The sequence below is a fragment of the Leucopleurus acutus genome, assembly GCF_964270905.1.
Source record: "Leucopleurus acutus genome assembly, chromosome: 5".
Taxonomy (NCBI): domain Eukaryota; kingdom Metazoa; phylum Chordata; class Mammalia; order Artiodactyla; family Delphinidae; genus Leucopleurus; species Leucopleurus acutus.
The window spans coordinates 42,738,883-42,766,011 of NC_139147.1; the positions used below are offsets into that span (position 1 = coordinate 42,738,883).

Below are 27,129 nucleotides of genomic sequence, written 5' to 3' on the forward strand. Positions count from 1 at the left end.
TCTTATCCACAAGCCAATTGCTAAACCATGGCAGGTCCAGAGCACTGCAGAAGTGTTTGACTGTGGCTCAGGAAACACCTCACAGCCTCAGTGCTCTGCTACTTGTTTCAAACCTCTCTAAGCTCAGTTCCCCTCTATTTCTGACCCTCTTAGCTTCACATATCTTGGTTCAATCTGCTTTGGTAATCTGGCCTTGCATTGTTTATATTAATATGTACCAGAAAGCCTCATAGAGTGCCTCCCATGTAACTGCCCCTCACCTTCACACTTTGTAAACATGAACACAAGATAGCCATGGGCTGGGACTGGACCCAAGCACATCACTGGACGAACCTCTGACCAATGCCTCTTCTACAGGAGAAGATCCAATTTTCAAATAAAAGTTCTCTGTTAAATCTTGAAGCCTGGTATAGCAAGTAACTCATGTGCAAGATTACTGTCAATTCAGTCTCATTTGTAAAAAACAAACTACTCCTATATAGGAGCAATGATTAAGTTTTATTGCTTCAATTTCTGAGGATGACCTAAAAAGGACCAGCTTTGTAACTCCAAGGAACAGGAGTTTGAGGTCTACCATGGGCCTAATTGAGTATTATCACTTCCTATTCAGTTGAACTTAGCTCATCAGACATTTTACTACCTTTGACTCCACATGCACAGAGTAGGTACTCGATGAATATTTGTTGCTGGACGAATTAGAAATTTATCACACTTGTCCCTAGAGGTTCCAGAGTCCCTGTCTTCTCCCAAGCTCATGCTATTAATAGCAATATCAAGACATCTGAAGTGAAATTATTTTAAATATCACAGTCTTCTTCTATACTGACCATAGAGGTTAAAGGCCTAAGGGATTTCCAAAAGAAATAAAGGCAATTATTAAACAGACATACAAAAAAAGTCTTCTCTCCAGCAATAATACCAGTTCCAGAATGAAAAGAAAATTGGAAATACTCTGTAAGACTCACATATGGTGACTGAGACTGCAAGAACGATTTCCAACAGGAGAATGAGGTGAATAACTCTGTTCTCACAAATTAACTATTATTTTCACTAATATGTAACCCATCTCTGCAAATGGCAAGGTCTAGGGGAAGTCTACAATGACCCTGTCACTTAGATTTTTTTCATGACGCAAAGCTCAAATAGCACCAAATATCCTGTTTGGCCTTCATGAAACCACTGTTCTCTACTACTCTTTAAAAGTAGGAATCGGTATATCTTAGCAAAGATCAAGATCAAAGATCTAGACCCCTTCTCTTTCTAAGTCATATGTAAGTGCATCTCAAGATAGATATAGTTTATAAATGAGTCTCTGGAGCCTCTATGAAGATCACTCCATGTTGGAAAGTCTCTGTTTTTCATGGGAAATGTGAAATTGATCTCCATAGCTATCCTTGTATCTGGGCATAATTAAATGAGAATCAGAGAACTCCTCCCCAAAGAAAATTCATTTTTCCCTTTCTTCCTTTTTTAAATTTTTCATTTACTTTCAGTTTTACTACTTCTTTGCTTTTTTACACCACTGTAATTATCAATAGTTGCTTGCTGAAATTCATCAACCACAGTCCATGATGGTTATCAGGAGAGAAGCTACATCCAATAAGATTATCTAGGGCTTCCCTGGTGACGCAGTGGTTGAGAGTCCGTCTGCCGATGCAGGGGACACGGGTTCATGCCCCGGTCCGGGAAGATCCCACAGGCCGCGGAGCAGCTGGGCCCGTGAGCCATGGCCGCTGAGCCTGCGCGTCCGGAGCCTGTGCTCCGCAGCAGGAGAGGCCACAACAGTGAGAGGCCCGCGTACCGCAAAAAAAAAAAAAAGATTATCTAGCACAATTTCTGGCACATGTCAAACACTCAATACATGATACTTTTGCTTTTCTTCTCTTTCTGAGCATCAGTCTACAACTCAACCATAACTATTAATCAAATATTTGAACTTTGTCTTTCCTAAAAAACTACTGTGCTGCATGAGGAGTTGCATGTATATTTTTGTAATTTTATGTTCTGTTCAAAGACGTGATAGAAAAGAGATATTATTCATATGTTTTAAAATATCAGCAATTAATTATGTTTTACATGATGTAAAATATCTATAGTGGAAAAAGGTTTATTTTCTAAAACTGTCAGTGAAGCATCTGCTACATACCTAATGTGAATGGAAGGTTTGAGAGGGATAAAACTTCCACCTGAAATGCATTACCAGCAAGTACCTAGCAATCTTACCTCCTTACTTTAAAGATATGATATTACAAAGACACAATATTAACTGTGTCCCTCTGTGGTTATCCTCTCATTAAAATCTGTTCTAGTTTTCATAGTTCCTTTTGTTCTTCAACAATCACATTCCAGGAACTAACTCTGGCAACTGAAGTTTGATTCAGGAAAAACTATGAACGTCCACATTACTCATTCTCTCATTCATTCTTTCCATCCTTAGGTTCTGCCTTTTCTAATCTATAGCTTGTGTGACCCACACAACCAAATTTAAGGAAAGTACCCATCCCAGGTTTCTACATGCATTCTCACACAATCTAGAATCTCATCCTCATAAAATCCAATTACTAAACAGTAAGATTCATGTGTTGCTCTCATGAAAATTTGTCCCACTTATTTTCTAATTCAGTAAAGCTACTGGTTCAAATGTGAAACCAGGTGAAAGAAAGATGAAGTCTTAGCTGGTTCCCCTGAGGGACTGTTTTGGAATAAAGCTTTAAGGGCTTCCACTTGATTCATACTTAATAGGCCAATGTCTCTTCTGCCTTCATGAGGAAAAAACGAAAACAAAAAAGTATCTGCTCTGATCAATAGTGTCACCAGCAAAGCCCATTAACAATTTCTCGGTAATAAAATAAAGTCTAACCTTTTTCTTTTCCTTTGTGCTCAAGTCAAGTTTCACTTGTTCACAGGGGGCCGCATGCTGAGGCCTCACACCTGCCCTTCAGACCAGAGTTCCTCCTAGGAAACAACCGTGCCAACACCTTAGTTTAGGGACCCATGTGCAGAAGCGCCGAGCAGGACCCTCAGTTCAAGATGGCGGCGGCGGCGGCGGGCCATGTGCAGGGATGCTGCGCCAGGCACTGCGATCTGGAGCGTGAGCAGCACAGCTGTGCCGGCCCGGGGAGAACCCCACCCCCTCCTGCTGAGATCCTTGTAAAGCAGCCCCGCCCACGGCCTGTCGGGAGAGCGTGTGCTGCGTGTGCTCTAGAGCGGGAGCTCCCACCTTTCCATTCTCTCATCAGAGAACAAAGCTTTCCTTTGCTTCTGAAGCCAACTCAGTTTCCTTCTATTGGTTCAAGCTACACCAGGCAGAAGGTCCTTTATTGGGGACCGACTTGGGAGGGACTGGTAACAGTGGTATTTAGTCACGTGTACTTTTGTTTGGATTCCAACAAAGGTTTAACTTCCTTGCCTTCCCCCCCCCACACACAAAAAGATATTTAAACACTAGTTCATGATGATAAAATTAAATTTTACAAATGTAAAAATGAAGAAATGTCATTTGTAGCAAAAAATTCAAATTAAAAATTTTTATAGGTTTCATTATTTAATCTCTAGACAGAACAGAAGAATTTTTTTAATGCAATTTGTATCACAAGAGAATCTTGTTTTCTTGAAAAAGGACCTTTTTAAAATTCCAGGTTAAAGTACCACGAAATAATCAAGGTCTGCACATCACAGGTAAAACCCTTCAGCTATTATTGAAACATAAGTATAATTACACACTGGAAAAAGATATTATCAGCAGAGAAAAGATGCCTTAAGTATTCTTTGTCTTTTTCCAAACTGATGGACACGAGTGAGCTCTAATATCATTATGTTTAGAAATGGCTTCATCCAGATCCAACTGTACACCATTAATGTTCACTTCCATACAGCCATTATAAAAGGCATTCACTGGTGTGGCACTGAATGGAACATCTGTAAAAACAGAATATTAAAATATTAGCCCAGGATTAGCATCTTACTTGCTTATAGTTAGAGGAATTATTCAGACTGCCCATTTCCAACCAAAATCTAATCCTAAAGGAAAAGTTAATAATGTAATTCTGTTCAATATATTCATATTAAGTGACTCCTGTGTATATAAGGTATTGTGCTTGGCACTGAATTCAGCATAGCATGAGTTCCTCTGATTGTGTAAACAGTTCCAGCCAAACCTTAGGTAAAGAAACATACTTTAAAAAGAGTAGAAAATAGCGTATTCTTCCTTGTGATGTTCTACTTTATTATTTCCTCTTTAAATCTGAGCAATAGTTTAAGCATTATTAAGTCATTTTTTCAACTCAAAATTATAGTTACTTGGAAATCTTTTTTAAATGCCACAATAAATATATCTCTTTTATTTTTGCTGGAATTCTATATTTTCCAACGAAATAGTGTCTTGCTGAGCATACGATAGCAGGTTGTGATAGGGAATTCACTTTTATGTAATGTTTGGTGTTCTGAAAAATAACAGTTTTAATAATACTTCAGTAAATAGGGCCTCTAGGCCTTTCTACACTTTACTCTCCTTATCAAACTTAATACTTAGGCGACACCCTTGGATTCCTAAGAACTGTGGTTCATCTTCAAAACATCCATCTCTCTACTTGCTTCCTCTTTTTTTGGCATCTCATCTCCATAAATTTTAATCCCAATGGATATTCTTCAGCCCTTATTCTTCCTCCTCAGTGTCTTATGCAAAAATATATATATATATACTTCAAATGTCCCACTTCTAACTTGCCAATGTAGTGAATAAGTCCATACTTTTCTATGGGCTCATAGCATTTTTTAAGAAAACCTTTCAAGTCTGGCTGACTATCATAGGTTATACCACTGTTATAAATATCCTCAGAATCATCTATTTCCCCTGATTTTCAATTCATAACGTGCAATTTAACACATCTATTTTGCATAACAATCAATTTACCCATCCCATAGTTCACACTCTCAATGTCTCAATTTCCAGTTCTCCTCAATTTTTCCTCACTCTTTTTCTAAACACATCTTGCCTAAAGTCAGTTCTCAGTGCTGTTGCCAAAGTCCTGGAACCACTGAAATTCTGATATTTTCACTTCTTTTGAACTCTTTCATTGTTTGTTTGATTTCCTAAAATTGCATTGAACTAATTTGTGAATAAGGTAGTAGGTGGATTTCAATGCAGAATTCATTCATTTGAACTGTAATTTTACTTCCTAATAATTAATCACGTTAATGTAACTATGTATCTATATCTATCCATGGATCTATCAATCCATCGATTTATAACTTTTGCAGCCTATTTACTTCTTTTTTCTTTTTGTATATCTTGGCTGCGCCGCATGGCTGGCAGGATTTCAGTTCTCCGACCAGGGACTGAACCCAGGCCATGGCAACGAAAGCACCGAATCCTAACCACTGGACCGCCAAGGAATTTTCCTACAGCCTATTTACTTCTATTCCCCCAAAACCCAGATAAAATTTCCATATATGGGAAATGAACACACTGAGCAGTTAAAGTAACTTAATGAAGGTTACTAGAAGTCTAGACATCAAACTCAGAATTCTCCCCATGAGAATAGCATGCAAATGGTATTTGAAAATGCTTCTAAAAAACTTTCTGCCTCAATTTTTTTGTCATTTAAAGAAAAGTGTTGATGGCAATTTTATGTTTTCCAATATTAACTATTTTTTCTCCAGTTTTCCCCATCTTGGTAAATGGAATCTTCACCCATGCAACTGCTCATGCCAAATACCTAAGAGCTTCTTTCAATCATTAATTTCTATTAACTTTGTTTCTCACATACATCTCCAATCTATTCACTGTATAGTATCTCCACCACCATCACCCTAGTCCAGCAGCTTCCCCAGCTTCCTCATCTGCAAAATGGAGATAACAATAGTACCTACCCCACAGGACTACTTTAAATATCAAATGGGTTGATACAATTGAAGCACTCTGAACAATGCCCAGACTGTTTATTATGCACTAAATATGAACGATGGCAGTATCGTTGTCACTACTGTTATTATTACTGCTTCTCCATCTGAACTACTTCAGTAGCCCCCAACTCATCTCATCCACTTTTGTCTCCCACCTGTCCATCTCCATCCATTATGCAGGGAAATTCTTTTAAACTTCATTATTGATAGACCACTTCCTTGTCTAAAACTTGTTAATGATTCTCAAGGCTCTAATAATAAGATGCACGACCCTGAACGAGGTCTACAAACCTCCCACCCACCCACCCATTTCACAGCCTCCTCTTGTAGTACCATCCTCCTTGCCCAATGTGCTCTCACCATACTGGTCTTCTATATATTCCTCAAGCATGTCAACCCCTTTCCATTTTGCCATGGACACTTTTACCTGCATACTACTAGTTCCAGTCTCCACCCTCATCACCTGGTTAACTTCATTTAATCCTTCAAATATCAGATTTGTATCTTATTGCCTTCTTCAGAGAGCTTGTTCCTGGCCCCCATAACCAGATCAGGCCTCAATTTCAGGCTCTAATAGTAACCCCTACTTTTTTTCCATAGAAGTTATGAAATCTTTTTTTTATATTTTCCTAATCACTTGTTTAATATGTACCTCTGCCGCTAGATTGTAAAGGTCTTAAGAGGAGAGATCATATCCATTTGTTTATTGCTGTGTCCCTACTGCCTGAGACATAGGTTCTTAATAATATTGGGTGACTGATGGTTGAATTGAAGAATAAATATTAAACTCAGAAGATAACTGTGAGGATAAAATGATATAATAAATCATTTCTGGCTAGGATAGTCAAATGCAGCAAAGCTTGGTTAGTTTCAGTTTACCATTAAATAAATTAAATAAAAATGTACCAATAAAATGTTCATGCAAACCCCCAGAAAAAGAATAATGGATACTGGAATTTTCTCTTCCCTTCTGATGCCCCTTTACTCTAACTACATATGCTGTATATATATATATAGATAGACAGATAGATGCTGTTTTACTACAATTACATATTTAAAATACTATCAATTTCATTAAAAATATACTTTTTAAAACTGAAGAAAAAGTAAGAAGATACCTGGAAGGCCACCCAAGTAAGTGGCCACTGTTTCTTTCATTGCTTTGTTCAAGATGGCAAATTGTCTGTGAAAGTCTTCAGAGTGGAAGCTGTCTTTTCTATTTTGAGTCAACAGCTCCAAATTGTTTCTGTTGACTCTGATTTCCAGAAGGGATTGTTGATTAGAGCACAGACTTAGGGCCTCTATCCGAGCTATTACCATATTTTCAACAGATACCAGGATATCCTGAAGAACAGAGCAAAGACTCAATATAACAAGTACTAACGTTAATGCTGCTTAAGAGAGACTTTAATTTGTGAAATTCAAAAACAGAATTTCAATGAGGTGGGGAAAAGTATGGTAGAGCTTTCAAATTTATTTAAATGAAAAAACTACTATTATCGTAATCATAATTTTAAAATACACATTAGTTTTAAAAACTCCAGGTTTAGCTAAGATGTACATGTATAGCAGGTTCCGAAAATTCAATAAACTAACAGCATTGTCTCACCAACAATGGGAACCAAAGTAGTGTCTTAAGCAATACATTTCTGTTTATGAGCCTTCCTAATTTCAAAACCTACATATGGAAAAGGAAGGAGTTGAATCATTCTTTGTTGGGGAAAAGACTTGGAAATTTTGAAGTGCTTTAGTAAGCACATGCCAGCAAGACTGAAAGGTTTATTTGTGCCACACAAGAAATCCTGTAGACTTGGGACAAATTTTATGAAGTCTCTGAGAAAGAAAAACCAGGATTGCCAGCAGTAAGTTACAGAGTATTTACCAGAAGGTTCTCTCTCTCTCTCTCTATATATATATATATATTTTTTTTTTCTGAACTTTTCAAACTGCTGATATACTAAATTACTCAACTTGTTGAGAGTCATCTATACATCTAGCTTCCCGGCGTGTAGGGGAAATATAAAAGGAGAGAAAAAATAAAATCAAAACGAGGGAGACGGTTGTTATGATGCTTCCCAGATGGTAGAAAGATAGTCTGAAGTGTTTACTTAGGAATCCAAGATACCAATGCTAAATGAAGCCTATACTTCCCAAATACAGCTTAGCTGAGGAAATCTGTTACTGTGTTATACACATGCATATCCTGAACTCAGGAAAAGTCAGCTGAGAAAATGTTCCAGAATGATCAATATTATGTGGAATAATGTTATGAAACGTTGTTCACAGATCATAAGAAGGCAATCTGACACACCAAAAAAAAAGGGGGGCTGTGGCCATGAAGACAAACACAGAAAAGATAAAATAAATATCAAAGACATGGCACTTGTTAACCTCCTCTACCGTGTGAATGTAGTGTTGAAGGCAGGATTTCCATTTTGCTTAAAGAACAAAACAAACAAGCAAAAAAAAAGCTGAAACCCAAATGTCGCAAGCTCCTGTGGTCACTGGAGACAAAAGCTCAGCAGGATCTTTTTAGGTTGCTTACAGTTAACCATCAGAAACTGCCCCCATCCAACCTTTAAGTGGCAAATAGCATCCCTTTTGATCACTACAGGCATTATTCAATTATATGTCTCTTTCTAAAAGCCACAGAGAGCATCCAAGCCAACCGCGGCACAAACGAAAGCTGCTTGCTGTAACTTGGAATCCCCCCACTGTGGATGACACAAGGACAGAACTATTAGCCTCTAATAGAAGTTGGATAATACAGATCTGATAACTCTCATGTTTTCTTTTATCCAAGAGTTTTTTCCTGTGCTTTCTCCTAATTTCAAGGCAGAGTTGCCAGCAGGAAGCCAAATAGACTGGTTTTAGTTTTCTGTAGTCTTTCCTAATTTACTTATGGGAGAAAAGATTAAGAGTGCCAGAAAACACAAACATTATAATTAGGCACTGAACATTTCAGAGTGGATTGCAGTCAGACTCACTTCTATTTTGTTAATACATACAAATTCCCATGATACTTCAAAGATTCTGAATAAGGGCAGATCTCTGGGTACTCAGAGAAGACTCCAAGCAACCTTTGTGTGAGTCTGCCTAATCGGAGCTATAGATGCAATAGGCTTTTCCATTCCCCCCTCCCATCCCTTTACTTCTTGGTTCAAACCTTGGGAATAAGCCAGCAAAAAAGTAACAATAATGAATATTTATTGAATCTTTAATGATGTGTTAGAGGCTATGCCAAATAGCTTATATAAGTTATTTAATTTTCAAAATAGCACTTTGAGGTAAATACTGCAATTTAATCCATTTTACGGATTTAAAAAAAATTACAAACCAAGGATCATAAAGATTTAAAGTTACCTGAAGCTCTTCAGTGGCGGAGTCCACCAAGGACAAGGCAAAGGGCACTGTGTTACTGGAAACCAAGGCCAACATAACACCGGTGCCCGACGATGGGCGAATATTCAAGGACACATTTACTTGCCAAGCCTCAGGATTGGATACATTCTCTGTTTAAACAATGAAACAGAAGCAGGATCAATGTCCTCCTAAGGTGCACCAGAAGGAATTAAGTATAATCTTATCAATACTCAAAGCCATCTTTGTGTGATACTAAAGATTTCAGTCCTCTTTTTCAATGATCTATATAACCAAGGCACAACAGAGCAAAAGAAAAACAGTTTTCAAGGCAGGCAGGAAACACAGATGGAGCCTCATCCTTTTGTTCTTCTTCCTACAACAGAATTCTGGATTGTGGTGTTCAGGATTACTACGATTTTTTCCATTTGCTCTTTAATAGCTCTTCCTTCTGTCTTATATATTCTCCCATGGTCAAATCTCAGAGTGGTTGTATTTTAAAGTACACATTAGAAGAAAGTTCAACACATTTATTGTACTATTTCTGAGGGAAAATTTGGGTATAGCTGCCACCCCCCGCCCCACTTCTCTTCCATATAGAGGTCAGATTAGAGCAGTGGGAAAGCAAAGTATGATTTCTATACATAGGGGTGTGGGATGGTGTAATGGTAGAGAAATACTCTGAAGTCAATAGTTAACTTTGAAATTCTAATAGGAGCTCTTGTGTGATTCTCTTATCATAATACTTAACATTCTTTCTCTTAATTACTAGGTCAATTGTCTACCCAACTAGAGTGCAAGCTCTACATGTCTCTATCATCACTGTCTTCCTCAGCAGTCCCTTAACAAATATTTATTGAATTAATATGATTTCAAAATAGTTTGATTTCTGAAAATATTAGTTTACAATCTGAATGCAGTCTTCGTCATTCAACATAAAGTAATGTACAACAATAGCCCAAATACTACTTGGAGGCTTTAAAAAGGTGAATGTGAATGGAGAAAATAATTTTCCTTTGACAAGATGTTCTTCCATTTAGCCACATCTAATACTATAACATTTTTCACTATAATCCTTTAATTCCCACGCAAGAGAAAAAAAATGCATATAATCATTTTGAAGTAAGTAAATTTACTCTAAGATATTAACAAACTCAAACTAAAATGAACATGTAAATGTACAGAAATTATAATGTAACATTAAATATTAATTATAAAGTAGGTCACTTTCATATTACCTGTGAAATAACTAATTACTTATGAAAGTAATTTCTTTCAGGTGCAATAAAACTCTTATTTTCATTTTCTTTCCAGAGATTTCTTTTTGTCCTTTGAACAAATTGTGGGCCTAGTTTTTGCCTATGTCCAGTCATCAACTCAATTTAAACTTTTTTTTTTTTTTTAAATACCTTCATATACAGAACAGAGCTAAAGTTAAAGACATATTAATTTATGTTAGGAAACAGAAAGCACTAGTGTAAGATGCTTTCTTAAAACTGTAGCAATACTTTTTAAGGCTGAAAATAAAAAATTTAAAATATGTTTTTTTCTTAAACCAGAGATATCAAATCAACACTAAATTTATAATACAAACTGTTAGTAGCTCAAATAATGAACTCCTAAAACACAAAAAGACAGAGACGCCAATAAAATAATTAAGCTACACAAATACCTAATAAACATATGGTGAGATATTCAACTTCAGTAGAAACTGGGATAATAATTAGAACTACAAGATTTAATTTTTCAACTCTCAAATTAGAAACAAATCCCAAGCATAAACTTTCTTCTCTTGGTAAAAGTACAAATTGATAAATCATCTTTGGAAGAGAATCTGATTGAACAGTAGGAATTATACCTTTGCATAACCTTTGATGGAGAGAATCTGAGATTCTCTCCTACAGAATTAATCACATGAGGGTACAAGGATAAATGTCCAAGGATATCCCAGAAGTATTATTTGTAAAGGTAAAAACCTGGGGTCGGTTTGGCAAGAGTTCCTGTTCCTATTAGACTATAGAAAACTGCGGAGAGTACTCGTTCCCATTCTTAAAACAACAAAAGACCAATTATCTATATAAGTACAACTTTTCTTGAACTATCACCAAGAGCCGAGGTTGCAGAACAACTGACTAGAAACCTAAAGGAAGACAGATGCTTCGAGGGAGAAACAGGAGGAGAGTACTCTCTTACCCAAGGCAGACAACAAACACTATACAATTTGGTAAAAAGCATGTAGGTAAAAATCTTAACAAAACGCTAAAGTCCAAGTAGGGGCTGGTGTGAGAATATAGAAGCCAGGGAAACTGCAAACACATGGGAAATTCATACCCATTCAAAGGATCTTACTGGGTGCTCAAGAGAAAAACTGGGAGAAGAGAAAGAGGTTAGAGAAAGTTTCCTTCCTAGTACAAGCCCAAGGGGAGAGGAACAGCAAACTGCAGGAAAGGCACAAAGTCTCACCCAGATCATTCTTTGTCTGCTCTCAGCAAGACTTAAAGCATTAGGGGAAAGGCAGCAAAACCTTGTTGCTGTTAGGTCACATCAAAGTCCCATTGCACCTACAGATTAGGGAATGAAAATAGCAAAAAGCAAAACAACAACAAAATATCATTTACCCTGGGGAAGGAGCAGGAATACACCTTGAGTCCTGACCATTAGATATCTCCCTTACTGGTGGGCAGGAGGGGGGACAGTGGAAAGTCCACACCCCTGAGACACAGGAATGTTAACACCTGTCTAAGACTGAATCTGCACCAGAACATTAGAGAATGCTCCTCTGACCCCCAGACCCCTCTAAATTGCTAGCAAATGTCAAATAACAACTAAGAGCACTTCTGGGAGTGAAACAAGACCAGAGAGAGACACTTTCTTGAGGCAAATGAAAGCAATATCTAAAGCTGAGGGTGGATCAGTTATTAAGAAAAATCCTCTGGCCGCTACCCTAAGCACAAGGTATATTAAAGGAATTTGAAGGGTAGTCATGGAAACAAGAAAACCGAAGCAGCTCAATTCTTGACTAGATTGATTCAAGTCCCCTCATTAAGTGTCTAGCAAAAGGAGAGCTGTGCTCATCTCCAAATGTAAATATTATTTATCTCAGTCTCTACTGTTTTATCTGACACCCACCTTTAAACAAAAATTATTAAATGCAGAAGGAAGCATGGAAAAATGACCCACAGTCAAGAGAAAAAGCAATCAATATGACCAGATTTAGATATGACACAGATATTGGAACTGTCAGACAAGGAATTTAATTATGGTTAATAAGTTGAAGGCTTGGGTGGAAAAGATGGACAACACGCATGAACAGATGGGAAATTTTAACAAAGAGGTTGATATTTTAGGAAAGGATTAAATGGAAATGCTAGAAATAAAGATGAATACCTTTGATGCATTAATCAGTAGACTCAATACAACTAAGAAACTGGTGAACCTTAAAACAGGTAAATTTAATTTACCCAAAATTAATCAGATTATGTGCCAATAACCTTTAAATAACAACATAAGCATATTCAACTACATTTTTTCTCCCAATATACTTGGAAAAATTCTATTAAAAATATATAACAGTATGAATAAGCCTAACACTATATCTGGCACATAGTAAGTACTCAACAATGTTTACTGAAGGAATTATTGCTGTTTGTTAATGAATAAATTTAAACAGTAATGAGAAAAGAAAGATAAAATGGGAAATCACTTACTATAATCTATGCTAAATTGAGCAACTCCAGAACCAGGATAGTAGGAACCCTTCTCCACAGTGACAAGACAATGCTTATTTTGTTTTTCTTGAATGATTTCCTTTACTCCTGAAGCTCCTTGATTCATCAAATTCCAGCCTCGAATACATCCATCTAGACGAGGGTTAATCTAACAATTTAAAATATAGATCAATGAAAGCATTTTAAACTTAAAAAAGACAGACTCATAAATGAAGTGGCTTAATTGATTATAAGATATAGGTTTTCATTTAGAGGCAAAATTCTTTCTTTGATGACATTTTAAAGTATTTAACATATTTTGAATTGTATCTAAATTTTGTTCAAGGTGTCCTTCAGATGGAAAGTCTTTTTCAGTAAAAGTGAGCTTATGCCATCAGAGACCTCCACTGGGATCCTAGTGATTTTTAACACCTCAAGCCCCACCTGCCTATTCTGCATCATCCAGCACTAACTCTTCTGCTCTCGAGTTCCATATATGCTTCTAACTGTGCCCCTGAGTTCTAAGCTGCTTTCTGTTTTTCTTTAACTGCATTTACAACTAGGTTTGTCTTGCCGTCAGATACTAAGCCTCTTCAGGAACAAAAGTGTTTGCATTCTTCAGTCTCACCAAAGCAACCACCCACATTCAAGACATGCAGCCATTTCATAAATAGTTGATTCTTTTTGAATAATTTATTTTACTTTTTAAATGTCTTGATTTATCAATTTCAAAGGACAGGTATATTCACTCTGACATGAGTTAACTAATTCAGGTTTTATATCATATCACAGAAATCTTTTTAAAGCTAAGGTAACTGAAAGATGGATACAAAATGGTCAATATTTAAGTTAAATCAGCAAGTGTAAAACTGGCAGACCCATGACTTCAAATGAAAAATTTAAAACTCTTCAAGGTCATTGATTAGTCTCCTTCATGAAACCTTTTCCATGGTAGTTAGTCAAATACCACATACAGAAAATCATCTGTTATATCTAACTTCAATTTATGACAGGCTGCAGTTATATTCCCACCAAAGATTTTTCTGTTTAAAACATTCCACCTCATGTGCTATCCTTATCTCCCAAATTTTAGTCCTAAAACAGACCTAAGAAAGTTCTTTGACAGGCTTCTACAAAATCATGTAATTTTGGACTCAAATATATGTATTTATATGTTTAATGGCTGAGTATGGACTATTATAATGTTAACGTTGAACTGATACTCGGAGAATTTTTGAAAATCTACTTCTCCATGAGTAATGCTGGGAATTTAAATGGGCTCAAAAACACTACATTCATTTTCTTATTTCCTTAATATAATTTCAAGGGTTGATAATGTTATTTTTCCATGTTCAATTCAAGTTTTCACAGTTGGTATGTTCAACAAAATAACTTCATTTGACTCTCAGAAAAACACATTTTCAAATCTATTACAGATGAAGGAATTCATCCATGATGAATGATATAAGCTTGAATCGTTACCGGTCTAATGAGTGCATTCTCCACTTTCCGAGGTATTCCTGCAAAGTATACTTTGGTTTCTAGAAACCCATTGGTAGGCTTAAAAAGGCTTTCAGGTTTATTTATATTCATTACAGCTTCTTTAGCTATTTTTACACTAATACTCTGTTCTAATTCTTCCACGGAGACCTATAATTAAAAAGACAAAAATTATCAAACAACCAAACATTACTGCGTTTCATTTGAAACACCACGATTGAAAAATCCTGTTATTATTCCAGTATATAATTTTCCAAAGTAATCATTTTACTGTACTTGTTAATTTGTTCCAATACATTTGAAATGTCACATTAGTATAAAGGTGATAAAAATGTGTTTTAGTGTGGTAATTCTTGATCGAAAATTAAATCAATACCATATTTTAAAGTTTAAAAATCAATATTTTTCTATTATATTTAAACACCCATTTATAATATATATCTTTCAACACCAGTGTGCCATAAAATTAACAGTTTAAAAAAAGAAAGTGGGGGCTTCCCAGGTGGCACAGTGGTTGAGAGTTCGCCTGCCGATGCAGGGGACGTGGGTTCGTGCCCTGGTCCGGGAGGATCCCGCATGCCGCGGAGCAGCTGGGCCCGTGAGCCATGGCCGTTGGGCCTGCGCGTCCGGAGCCTGTGCTCCACAGCGGGAGGGGCCACGGCAGTGAGAGGCCCGCGTACTGCAAAAAAGAAAATCTTAGAAAACTTTTAAGTGCCCTTATTTTGCATTTGTCTGATAGTATAAATATGAAATCAATAAGGTAAATGAATTTTTAATATAAATTAAGAGAAGTTAGTACATTCAGTATTCTGTTCATTATGCACAAATTATATTTTATTTCAAAATTCAAAAATAGTTGAGGTCATAAGAAAGCACATTAAATTAAATTGGTTTTTTCCAATTTTGAAAGTAGTTTGGATTTCTAAAAACGGTTGGAAGTAGTGGTAACCAACAATTAAAAAAAAAATAAATCTTCCCTGGACTTCCCTAGTAGCCCAGTGGTAAAGAATCCCCCTTCCAATGCAGGGACCGAGGGTTTGATCCCTGGTCGGGAAACTAAGATCACCACATACTGCAGGGCAACTAAGCCCAGACGCCACAACTATTGAGCTTGTGAGACTCAACAAGAGCCCACGTGCCGCAAACTACAGAGCTCACGGGCTCTGGAGCCCGCGAGCCACAACGAGAGAGAGAAAACCCGCGCGCTGCAACTAGGAGAGAAGCCCGAGCGCCGCAACGAAGAGACCGCGTGCCTTAACAAAAAGATCCCACATGCCTCAACATAGATCCCGTGTGTCGCAAATAAGACGTGTTGCAGACAAAAAAATAAGGAAAATAAATAAATAAATATTTTTTAAAAAAATCTTCCCATAAAGGCAATTTGAAGAACCATTGCTGCAATCTCCTTATGTAAAACTGTAGGACTCAAAACGCAAACTCTTCGTTTACTTATCAATCAGGGAAGCCAAACAATAGGCATATTAAAGCACTACTACAGGAAGGAAAAATCTATGCTCTAAAGTAAATAAAATAAATTTGGTAACATTTACAGAGTTAAAGTTGGTCAAGGCTCTGTCCTTAATATAAGCAGTCACCATCATTTTATTCTAATGATTATTCCCTCCTTGAAAGATGTTCTTAACTTAGCCTCCAGGACCTCCGTCTGGCTTGCTTCTCCTCACACCCCTTCTCAGTCTTCTTTGCTGGATCCTCTTCTTCTTAACCTCTATAATAAGCCCCAGAGTTCATCCCTCTAGTCATGCAAATATTTTTAAAGGGGGCTTTATTGCCCCACTCTGGGGCAAATTTGGGGGTGGTGGGCACTTTTAGTTTTCACAGTAAGTGGTATGCTGACATTGCAAGATGTAGACACACCCTGCAATATGCAGGATAGTCATGCAAAATAAATAATAAAATATCCAATATCCTACAAATTTTCTGAACCTTCCTAGTAGATATTCATGTAGGGTATACTCATGCTTATAATTACCTGTGCTTGTGTGTAATACAAACACTAAATATCTGTTGTACCACTTCAGCATTCACTGAATTTTTCAAGAATGTAATAATCTTGTAAACAAAGAATAGACTGATGTTTGTTTTGTTTGGATCTTTATCAAGATTTTCTCACCATTTTGGAAAATTACTATTACTAATGGCAATACCATTTATGCACTTATGGTTTTTCAGTTGCCAATACAACACCCCCAAGCATGTCTTCAGTTGTAGCTTTCATGTTATTCTATGTATAGGAGTAAGCTTTGACAAATATTATACTTGAACTTGAGCATTTACATATGGAAATACATATTACTTTCTAAAAATTATTTTCTTTTTTATATAATAATTAGAGCATTATATTGGATGTGATAGAGTTTAAAACGACAGATTGACAATAACCAATCTCAGGGCCTTTAAAGCCCTCTTTATGCTGAATACCAAAAAGTTTTTATCTACCTTAAATTGAAAGCTGGACCTTAAAAATATATACAGAATCTGACCACTTCTCACCACTCCCACTATCAACACTCCAGTCAAAGCTGCCATCTTCTCTCCACTGTGTTGTTGCCATAGTCTCCTAACCCCACATCCTATTCTGTCCTTACTCTCTACTGTCTAGTTTCCACAAAGCCATTAGGTCCTAACCAGGATTATCTTTTAACATGCAAATTAGATTATGTCACTTCTCAAAATCATCTAAGTTAGCCTAAGACTCTGTATTTGCTGTTCACGTGACAGAATTATCTTCCCCCAAAAAGTTCTCCGGTCTTGTGTCCTCAAGTCTCTTTCTAACGTAATCTCATCAGAGATGGCTTTCCTGATTCCATATGCACACTCACCATCATCATTCTCTATTGCCTGGCCTTGCTTTTCTTTTTTCTCATAGCATTAATCACTATCTGACATGTCTATTTGTTGATGCATTTGTGGTTTTCATCTCACCACCACAATGCAAGCTCCATTAGAGCAGGGACTTTGTTTTATTCACTGTCGTATCCCCACCATCTAGAAGAAGGAATAGCACATAAAGTGCTCAATAAATATTTTGTTGAATAAATGAAATTATTATACAAATTATATATTTCCCACCAATATTAGGATTATACCCAACTATGAAATATAATAATCACTTACAAAGTAGCAATATTTATTCCTACAGGTTGTAGCCATTCTAATGACTTAATCATTACACATTCAATTTTTTAAATCTGAATTACAAAACAATTCTGTTATATGCTTTAATTCTAATTTCTTATTTTTAAAGTATTTTATTTAAAATTTTAAAATAATCCATAGTCCAGTTTACAGATTAATTTAACTTAACCACTTTGTCATTAATTAAAATTAAAATACTTATTTAAAGTATTTATTTATTTGAAATAATTTCTGTGCTGCATAAATTTGTTTGAAACAGTATATAATTCTTTAATAAATCATCAGGATTAAAAGCTAGTAAAACTACCATGCTCGGGGACATAAAATGCATAAATTGTTACAATATTGAATTACAATTTAAAGAAAAACAGCCAGCACCAAGTTTATTACCAGAGTCAAGTTTTTCTCTGACTTGCTTATTGTTCTTAAACTTTATTTTTTATATAAACTTGTATTCAGTTTATAGAGGGAGATTTTAATGTAAGTGTTTTAGTTAAAACATGGGCATATCATTAAATAATAGTTTCTTTTTAACAAGAATCATAAACATAGGAGACAAATAAATGAAACTGAACAGCTACCTTCCATCCATCCCGAATCCTGTCCCTTTTTATTTATTTATTTTTTTGCAGTACGCGGGCCTCTCACTGTTGTGGCCTCTCCCGTTGCGGAGCACAGGCTCCAGAAGCGCAGGCCCAGCGGCCATGGCTCACGGGCCCAGCCGCTCCGTGGCATGTGGGATCTTCCCGGACGGGGGCACGAACCCGTGTCCCCTGCATCGGCAGGCGGACTCTCAACCACTGCGCCACCAGGGAAGCCCTCGAATCCTGTCTTTAATAATATCACTCATGAACAGTTCTTTAATAAACACTACTTGCAACTCATGATAATTTCACAGATAAATATTTACCTTCTTCTTTATACATATTATATCCTACCTAGAAATTTATCTAAATTCACCTTCAAACAGCTGATATTTTCAATTTGTATAAACTCATTAGAAAAAATTCTGTTCACTCTCTTTTGCTGCAAAAGTGATTTTAGCAGTTTTAGATAGGTGATTTAGGGACGTTAGCCATTAAAATGTATTCTGCAGCACATTGGAGGTATAGCTGTATGCATCAAATATTCTAGATAGAGATATAGTAGGAAAGATGTAGTAACAAAGATACACTAATAAGCATTAGAAGTCAGAGAATTTTAGTGACTTCTCTGACAGTTGCATTTGATCTTGTGAAGACACTATTCTTTTAGAGTTAGGAGCCCAAAATCCATGGCTGCCAAAAGACAGACAGCCCCCTTTTTGGTGAACCATATCTGCACCCAACTGTTCTTTATTACCACCTTCCTGTAACATATTTCACATTATATTGTATTAGTTCATAAGGCAGCATCAGCTACTAAACTGTGAGGTACTAACCTCGAGCAAGGACAAACTCTTGCTATAGTTTTAGAGCCTTGAACTCAGGGATGTAGCACTTTAAACATGCTCACTAAAAGCTTATTGCGTATATGACTGCAAGAGTGGATAAATATAAGAATGAAATAATTTAGTGATGACTTTACATGGCTGCTCAACATGGACCTCTTGTCAGTTCCCACAGGCTTAGGTAGTGTCTGTTTGGGGCACAACATTCTTCTCTCTGCTCTTCTCTGCTGAAAGTAGCATTGATTTAATTGCAGAAAGGAATTCTCCCCTCTGTGGACTAACAGTAATCCCTTCTCCAAGTAATTCCTTCTCCAAGAAAAGTTCCATTTTAATACAGTAAATTAAAGTGCTGTTCTTGATTATTAAAATAAAGACTCACTTTTAGGGATTATCTAAAAATGCTAGTTTCTAAGCACTATAATTGGTACCAGCTAGTGTATCCTGTTTGTACAAACTGATTATACCTACATGATAATATTTAAAATTAAATTAAATTTTTTATTTTGTTACTATGTGTATTTCTCTTTTACATTAAAAATATTGATGGCTATCCAGTGTAGCTGTCCTTGATCAGTGTTGTCTTAGAATAACCCCTGACCTATAGGAGCAATATCACTGTTCACCCAGTGACAGCCACTAAAAAAGGTAAAAAGTTAAGGACAGAGTAGTTGTCTTTAACAAAGCAAATAACTGAAAACAACTTCAGTTATGGGAAATCTGCAATATATTGAGAGATAATAACTTCTCAGGCTGTTTCAGGGATTTACAGCATGTAGAATATACTTCACACAACATCAGATAAACCCAAAATTATTTTGCTTTGGTATCACTATTAAAAAAATGATCAATGATTTTATACAAATTGCATCAAAGTGGAAAGATTCTTTATGAATTCAGCAAAACGTACCATATTCCATAAACCATCATTAATAACTTTGCCTCCAGTTGTGACTTTGGCTGTATATTCATTCTTAAACTGAATTTCAATCTTGCCCTCACGAAGTGCAATCAGGAACCAAGCTGAGTGATCAGAAGATTCTGCATACAGGATAACACCTTCTGAATCGTATGTCCGGAAATCAAATTCAGCTGAAAATCTAAACAATGGACAAAGAGAGAGCCTTAATAGTAAGAAATATTGAAGACTATGTTATTCTTTTTTTTTCTTGTACTGGCAAACAGCAATACGTTGAAAGAGTCAACTCTTTCCCTGGAAAAAATAAAAGAGAAGGACAGGACTAAGCTGTTCTTGTATTATCTCTGGCTCCATGTGTGTTTAAAATCAAGTTATTATACCTTCTTGCTTATTCGTGGAATCTTTTTTCCCAATGAAAAGATGCTTTGATAATTTTTCATCTTTTGGCATTTGTTTTGAAGGCACTCTTTAAAATGCTGGAATACTCATGTACAAATATTAGGCATATTGTCTCTCTCCTGGAGCCTTTTATACACTATGTAATCTGACATTAAGATTCCTTTTTTTTTTTTTTTTGCTGTATCCATACGTGATTAGTAAAAGATGTTACAATTCCATGATTGAACTTTATCCATCAAAAACATATTTTCCTATGATTTCATATATGTCAGGAAGGAATCACTCACAGAGATACACAAGGTAGTATCTGGATGATTGCAAGCTTAATTAAGACTTCATGTGTGGTAAAGGAAGGTAAAGTCAAAGACTTTTAAATGTATCTGTTCATTTAATTTCAAAAGCTTTCCCAAACTCTAATTGCATAAATTACTATACTAGAGTACATGGAAGGAGAGCTTAAAAGATATAGTCATGCGTTTGGGGCTATCTGAGCTCTGATAACACCTGTTGCTGTTAAGACTCTGCACATATATGTATGTAGCTACTACAGGGGAGGAAAAAATCTTAAGTATGCTGGACTAAAAAATAATATATATCAATTCAGTGCCCTTAGGATACTTTAATGAGAATTAGCATTAAAGTTTCCAAGGAACCAGCAAAGCAAAATGACTGAAAAAAGATAAACAGGGAATAGGAAAAATAGTTGTATAACTATTAGTCATCTGAGTTAAGTTAAAATAAAGGTAATTTAAGTTAAAAAATCAAGAATTCAGATAATTACTAAATAAGGCAAGAAAGAATCCCACACTCTTTCTTATTCCACATATAATAGTATAGTGATAGAGGCACCACTTGCAATGGGGCACAAATCTACCTCAAATGGAACAAAGAAAAAGTGATAGGGCTTCCCTGGTGGCGCAGTGGTTGAGAGTCCGCCTGCTGATGCAGGGGACACGGGTTCGTGCCCCGGTCCGGGAAGATCCCACATGCCGCGGAGCGGCTGGGCCCGTGAGCCACGGCTGCTGAGCCTGCGCGTCCGGAGCCCGTGCTCCGCAACAGGAGAGGCCACAACAGTGAGAGGCCCGCGTACGGCAAAAAAAAACAAAAGAAAAAGAAAAAGTGATAGAATAAACTTTTTAGTCTTTAGAATTCCAAGAAAATATTACAGAGAGGTAAATGTGGAGTAAAGTATGTTGGGTAGATAACAATGTAGTAGGAATTTACTGAACTCATATTAAAAAGAACCATTTTGCTTCGAGTAGGGACTTCTATTCTCTTTCATATTCATCACATTTTGCTGATGTGAAGCATTATTATCTTGCCAAAATCCAAATCTATGTACTCTCAGGATCTTATAGAAGTTCATCCTATTATGGAGATAATTTCCTTCTCTTTGTAAAATCATGCTAAACCAGTCATTCAAAGAGTCGTGTTCTGCACATTTTCTGTCTGGAATACATCAGCATACTGACTCATTATATTGGGGAACAATTCGTTCTTTTTCAGAAGTATTGTAGAGTGAAAAAAAGTGAATATTCTAACTTTGGGGGTAGGGTAAGTATTTGATCATGGGAAAGAGAGCTGAAGGAATTTGCAAAAAAAGAAAAAATAAATATAAAAGTGTTAGCTGTTCTTTGTGTTCGTTACACAGGTGGCAGCTTATAAAAATTCATCAAGCTTACATGTAAGATACATGTATATTTCTATGTGTGTATATATATATATATTTATAATACTTCAATAAAAAGTTTAAACTAAACAAATAATAAACAAATAAATACTGAAAGAAATAATTGATCCAATTTGATCCAATGTTACAGCCCAAGCATTTGTGAATTGTGAAAAATGAATACCTCTGAAAGTGCCTGAAGGTATGTAATAATGAACTCTTCTCTCTCATTCTCATTACTCTCATAGCAAGGAAAGGTTGTCTACAATCAAATCACTAGAAGATATTATTTGCTCTGAGATGTTAAAGGGGAAAACCACAACTTGGGGGAAACGAGAGTGTCAAAAGAGCACAATTAAATCAGTGAATAAATTTCAATGTTCCTTAATGGTAAAATTTCTATGGATTGAATTGAATTATTTAATGAATAATCACTCATATATCTAATGAATTAAATATTCATGCTTATCTAATTAAAATATTTTAAAATTTGTACTCTATAATCAGTCTCAAATGTTTCCTTTCCATTATTCCAACAAAATTCTGAAATTCTTTTCCTAGTTCCAACAATGTATGGCTCTGAGAAAATTTGATAATTAGAGTCATGACTCAAAAATAGAAGAAATTACTCCCTCCCAAAAGTCAGCCTAACTACAGGAACGGCAGATAAAGTACCCAGATAGTCAACTAAAATCATGCGATGCATTCCTTTAAAATACTACTTAAGCAATCATATATAGTTTCCTTAATAATTATGAATATAACTATATTCTAAAAGCAGTATTTTGAATATTTCTCATTACTTAATTTTTAACAACATGTATAAAGAAAGAAAATTTCACAAATACATTAAATCTACTTTCCCAGCTTCTTAGTAAATATGTATTCACTAGAAAAGGAAGAACTATGGATTAAGATAAAATGATCATTGGAGAAAATCAGCCTAGAACGACCCCAAATGATTCAAGCATGAAAATTACGTGTAAAGATAAAAATGAACTTTGGGGTACCTCATATCATCTGACTGATAATATACCTAACTTATCTGATAATAAAATTTCATACATTTTAAACCTTTCAGTCACTTCTTTTCTTATGTCCTGACCTGCTTATCTCTAGAAATTATCATTGACATTGGTACCTCACCTGGTGATTTCCGGCAAACGAAATTTTAAATACAAAACAACCCCTACAAACTGCTCTGCCAAGTAAAGCAATTCATAATTTTTGTCAAGGTTCAAAGGAAGACACACTGGAACAGCCTGGAGAAAAGGCAACAAAACAAACAAAAAGCATAGGTTACTGCTTGGTGTTTGTGTCAGGGTATCATCCTTTCTCTATTTCCTAGTGTTCTTGTCAAATGTATCCTCTGTGATACACTAAAATAAATTAAGAACACCCATGGTAATAATAAAGCAATATCTTTTACTTCCTTGTATAGTCCATCAGTATAATCTCCAAGAATACACGTTTTAAAATCTTATTAAGCCAAAATTTTTCTGAGCAAAAATTTGCTATCTAGATAGTAAAGGGAATGCTGGAAAACCGGAATGGGTTAAATATAAAGTAAGATATCACTGTAATCTCCAAGGAATTCACCAAAAAAAAAGTGATTTAGAGTCATCTGATGTAACATCAAGGTTTTTTCCTTCTAAGAGCAAAAACAAATATTAAAATGGAAAGGTTTTTAAGGGAGAAGTTCTTGGGCATACATACAGGGATATTCTGGGGGGAACTGTGTAAACAGCACTGTATTAAATCTAGGTCCAGAAATAATATCTCATTTCCTCTTAGAACTTCCATAAATCTATTCCAAGGTAGATGGTAATGTGTAACTACAACAAATACTGAAATAATAGAAAACCAAATTACAAAATAGACATGAACACAATACAGTCCAATGAAGTACTACCAATGTTATTACGTATGCCAACTAGCTTACCTTACCTTTCTTTACCAAGTAGGTGGCAAAACATGAAATGTTACATTTTTTGGACATACACAGCTTTCTCTGGGTAGCAGATATAGAGGTATGTGTAAATTCATGATTAAATCGTTATTTAGTTTAGGCTTTTTTTACTGTCTGCTTCATAAGCATTTGAAATTTCACTTTAACTTTTAAAAATTAAAAGAGATTCAAGAATTTGACTAAAGATCACTAACATGTGATCCTTATTTAGGAAAAAAGAGCTTCAAATGTTGACCTATTTATTACAATGGAAGAAGAACTAGAACCTACCCCCAACATTCAATTTCTGGATCAATTATGAATTGAATCTTAGTAACTAAAAGCAATTTTGAGAGATACAAATTAACAAAATTGACCTCTCTGAATTTCCATATACTTAAACCCCAACTAAATCCTACTCTGACAGAGTTGTTTCTACCTGAGATTTTATGAGCACTCTTGCAAGTACTAACATGCCTGCGGCATGATCAAACTTGTCAGAGTGAGATAAAGAAAAGCAGACACTGGAAAATGTTTTCTCTAAAGTTCTGTGAAAGACTTTTTTCTCACAAAGAGGAGTATAAACCTCAGCTTTTCTTAGTTTCTTAAATAAACATACACTTTGCATTTTATAAATGTACAGGCTATACAGATGAGCACTCTCTGAACTGTGGCCCTGCAGCTTTTCTTTTTTTTAATCCAGTCACTAATTATCCACAATGTTTACCACTTACATGACCAAAATTAGTAAAATGGATTGTGACTCATAGCCTGCTTTGAACTATAGCAGTTATAATAGACATCTGTATTCTCTTGATTTACCTCAACTGTGTGGAAATAAGTATCTGGTTCTTTCATTTTAAAAAAGAGATGGGAAGGTTAGCCTTGCAAAATGTTACCTCACAACTCTTCTGGTCTTGAGCAAGTTTGAATCCTTTCTTCCCATCACAGTAACAAGAGTAACCTCCAGGGTGATTGACACAAAGTTGAGCACACATGTTCTCAGAGCATTCATCCACATCTGGGGTAAAAGAGAACATAAATTTTAATATCTCCTAAATGTTCAATCTCACAGAAGAAGGACTATGTTGATTTTAGTATGAGATAATCAATGATAATAAATCCTTTGTGAAAGAAATTCCTTTGACATCAAATCACATTCCTTTGACATCAAATCACAAATCACTTGCCATGGAAATTTAAGTGAGTTACAAGTGTAATTTCTATTTATGTATATACCTGACCAACAAATTTAATGAATAACTTTCAGTAATTAATAATTAATAAAGATGTAACAATTATACTAATTTTATGATTTTGAAGAAAAAAAGACTGAGAGTCTCCATGTAACTGTCACATCTGATCATATGAATTCCATTGACACTACTTCTTAACTCTTTGCTTTGAAGAAAAGAAAAGGAAGGGAAGGGAAGGGGAGAGGAGGGGAGGAGGAGGGAGGGGAGGATAGGAAGATAGGGAAGGGAAAGGAAGAAAAGATCCCTTTTAATTGAAGGTTAATGTAATTGGAGATTAAATGATCATATCAAGAAAATTTCACTTTCCATAATGCAACGATTACTGGCGACAATAAATTTAAGGACATATATTTATTTCTTATGTAAAAAAAACAAAAAACCTCACTGTGCTATTACCTCCCATACTGTGAAATCTTCTATATGGTCCCTGTTCCTACTCCATATTTTAAGAAAATCATTCTTGAAAAGCTGTAATAAGATACTTCAGCTAAAGTACACTTCAGAGCAACCTACCATCCTTGACCTTTTTGATGAATACACCCTGTGATCTTTGAAAATTCCCAAACTCAAATACTATTATAGCATATAAGTTCTCCCTTAAAATGTCTTAAAATAGACCCCCCCAAATTAGTGAACCCTCAGTACCATAAAAATTGAATAGTATAACTAGAGGAATAAAGTAATATATATTTATATATAAATATATTTACATTTTCACATTTACATCTTTTTAAAAAAATCTGTCATTCGTTGAATATAACTACAATATTGATGATGAAGTTGGCTAATAATAAGTCTGCAAATGCTTAGGGCTTACTACAGTAATTTCCACCTGGAGTGGTGGGAGAGTAGAAATGGTGGGTTGGGGGGATATTTTTCAGTGAGTGTATAAGGTTATAACACATCAAAATCTCAAAAGGAGTACAAATAGTTGAAAAAAAAACTATTCTAAGATTATCATCAATTTAGGCAAACTCATAGAGGCAGAAGTAAGTTGGAGGTTATCAGGGGCTGGGAAAGGGAGGAGGGGGAATTTATTGCTTAACAGTTAGAGTTCTGTTTGGAAAAGTTTTGGAACAGATATGGTAATGGCTGCATAACTGTGTGAATGTAATTAATGCCCCTGAACTGTACACTTAAAAATGGTTAAAGGGCACATCTTATATATATATTTTGCCACAATAGAAAAATTATTGATTTGATTAGTTTTAGTCATGGTATTAAATTCATTTTGAAATTTTAAAAAATTCAAAGGAGATAATTTATATATATCCATGCTTTTTAAAAAAATCTCTCTAACACAGTGGTCCCCAACCTTTTTGGCACCAGGGACTGGTTTCGTGGAAGACAATATTTCCACGGACGGTGGGGCGATGGTTCAGGAGGTAACGTGAGTGATGGGGGGACATGGGGAGCGGCAGATGGAGCTTTGCTTGCTCACCCGCCCCTCACCTCCTGCTCTATGGCCTGTTCCTAACAGGTCGTGGACTGGTGTAGGCCCGGCCGTTGGGGACCCCTGCTCTAACACATCTAAGCTACCTGAGGCACACATGGCAGCACCACTGGAGCCAAATGAAGTAATCATAAGCTCCAAGGGGCTCTCCCAAAACCACAGGCACTAACATTACTAATCAGTACTTCTTAAGGTTTTAGAGCTTGGTTATCATTTGGTTATGAAGAGATTTTCTTTTACATGTATTTAATTATAATAGAACTAGGTCAGTTACTATTTTACAATAAAAGGCACACTGATATATGCACAGAAAATCATTGAAAAGCTTGGTATAAAACCGAAGGTTTCTAACCACCCTTGTTGTAACACCCACATGATTTTTAAATTTGCCTTTCTTTTTGTGCGTGTGTTCTTCCTTCGAGCTAGAAGTTC

At 35.8% G+C, this 27,129-nt stretch overlaps 1 protein-coding gene across 1 annotated transcript in view; it reads right to left on the bottom strand.

Moving 5' to 3' along the window:
• Nucleotides 1–3,512: 3,512 nt before the first annotated feature.
• Nucleotides 3,513–27,129, bottom strand: part of PROS1 (protein S) — a 57,232-nt gene continuing 33,615 nt past the window's right edge. The window contains exons 8-15 of the mRNA XM_082839948.1: nt 24,888–25,009; nt 23,187–23,302; nt 19,964–20,153; nt 14,454–14,621; nt 12,972–13,140; nt 9,268–9,416; nt 7,023–7,248; nt 3,513–3,918 (exon numbers count right to left, since the gene is read on the bottom strand). Of these exons, the coding sequence (XP_082696074.1) occupies nt 3,758–3,918; nt 7,023–7,248; nt 9,268–9,416; nt 12,972–13,140; nt 14,454–14,621; nt 19,964–20,153; nt 23,187–23,302; nt 24,888–25,009 (1,301 nt within the window). The 3' untranslated portion in view covers nt 3,513–3,757. The remainder of the gene's footprint in view (nt 3,919–7,022; nt 7,249–9,267; nt 9,417–12,971; nt 13,141–14,453; nt 14,622–19,963; nt 20,154–23,186; nt 23,303–24,887; nt 25,010–27,129) is intronic.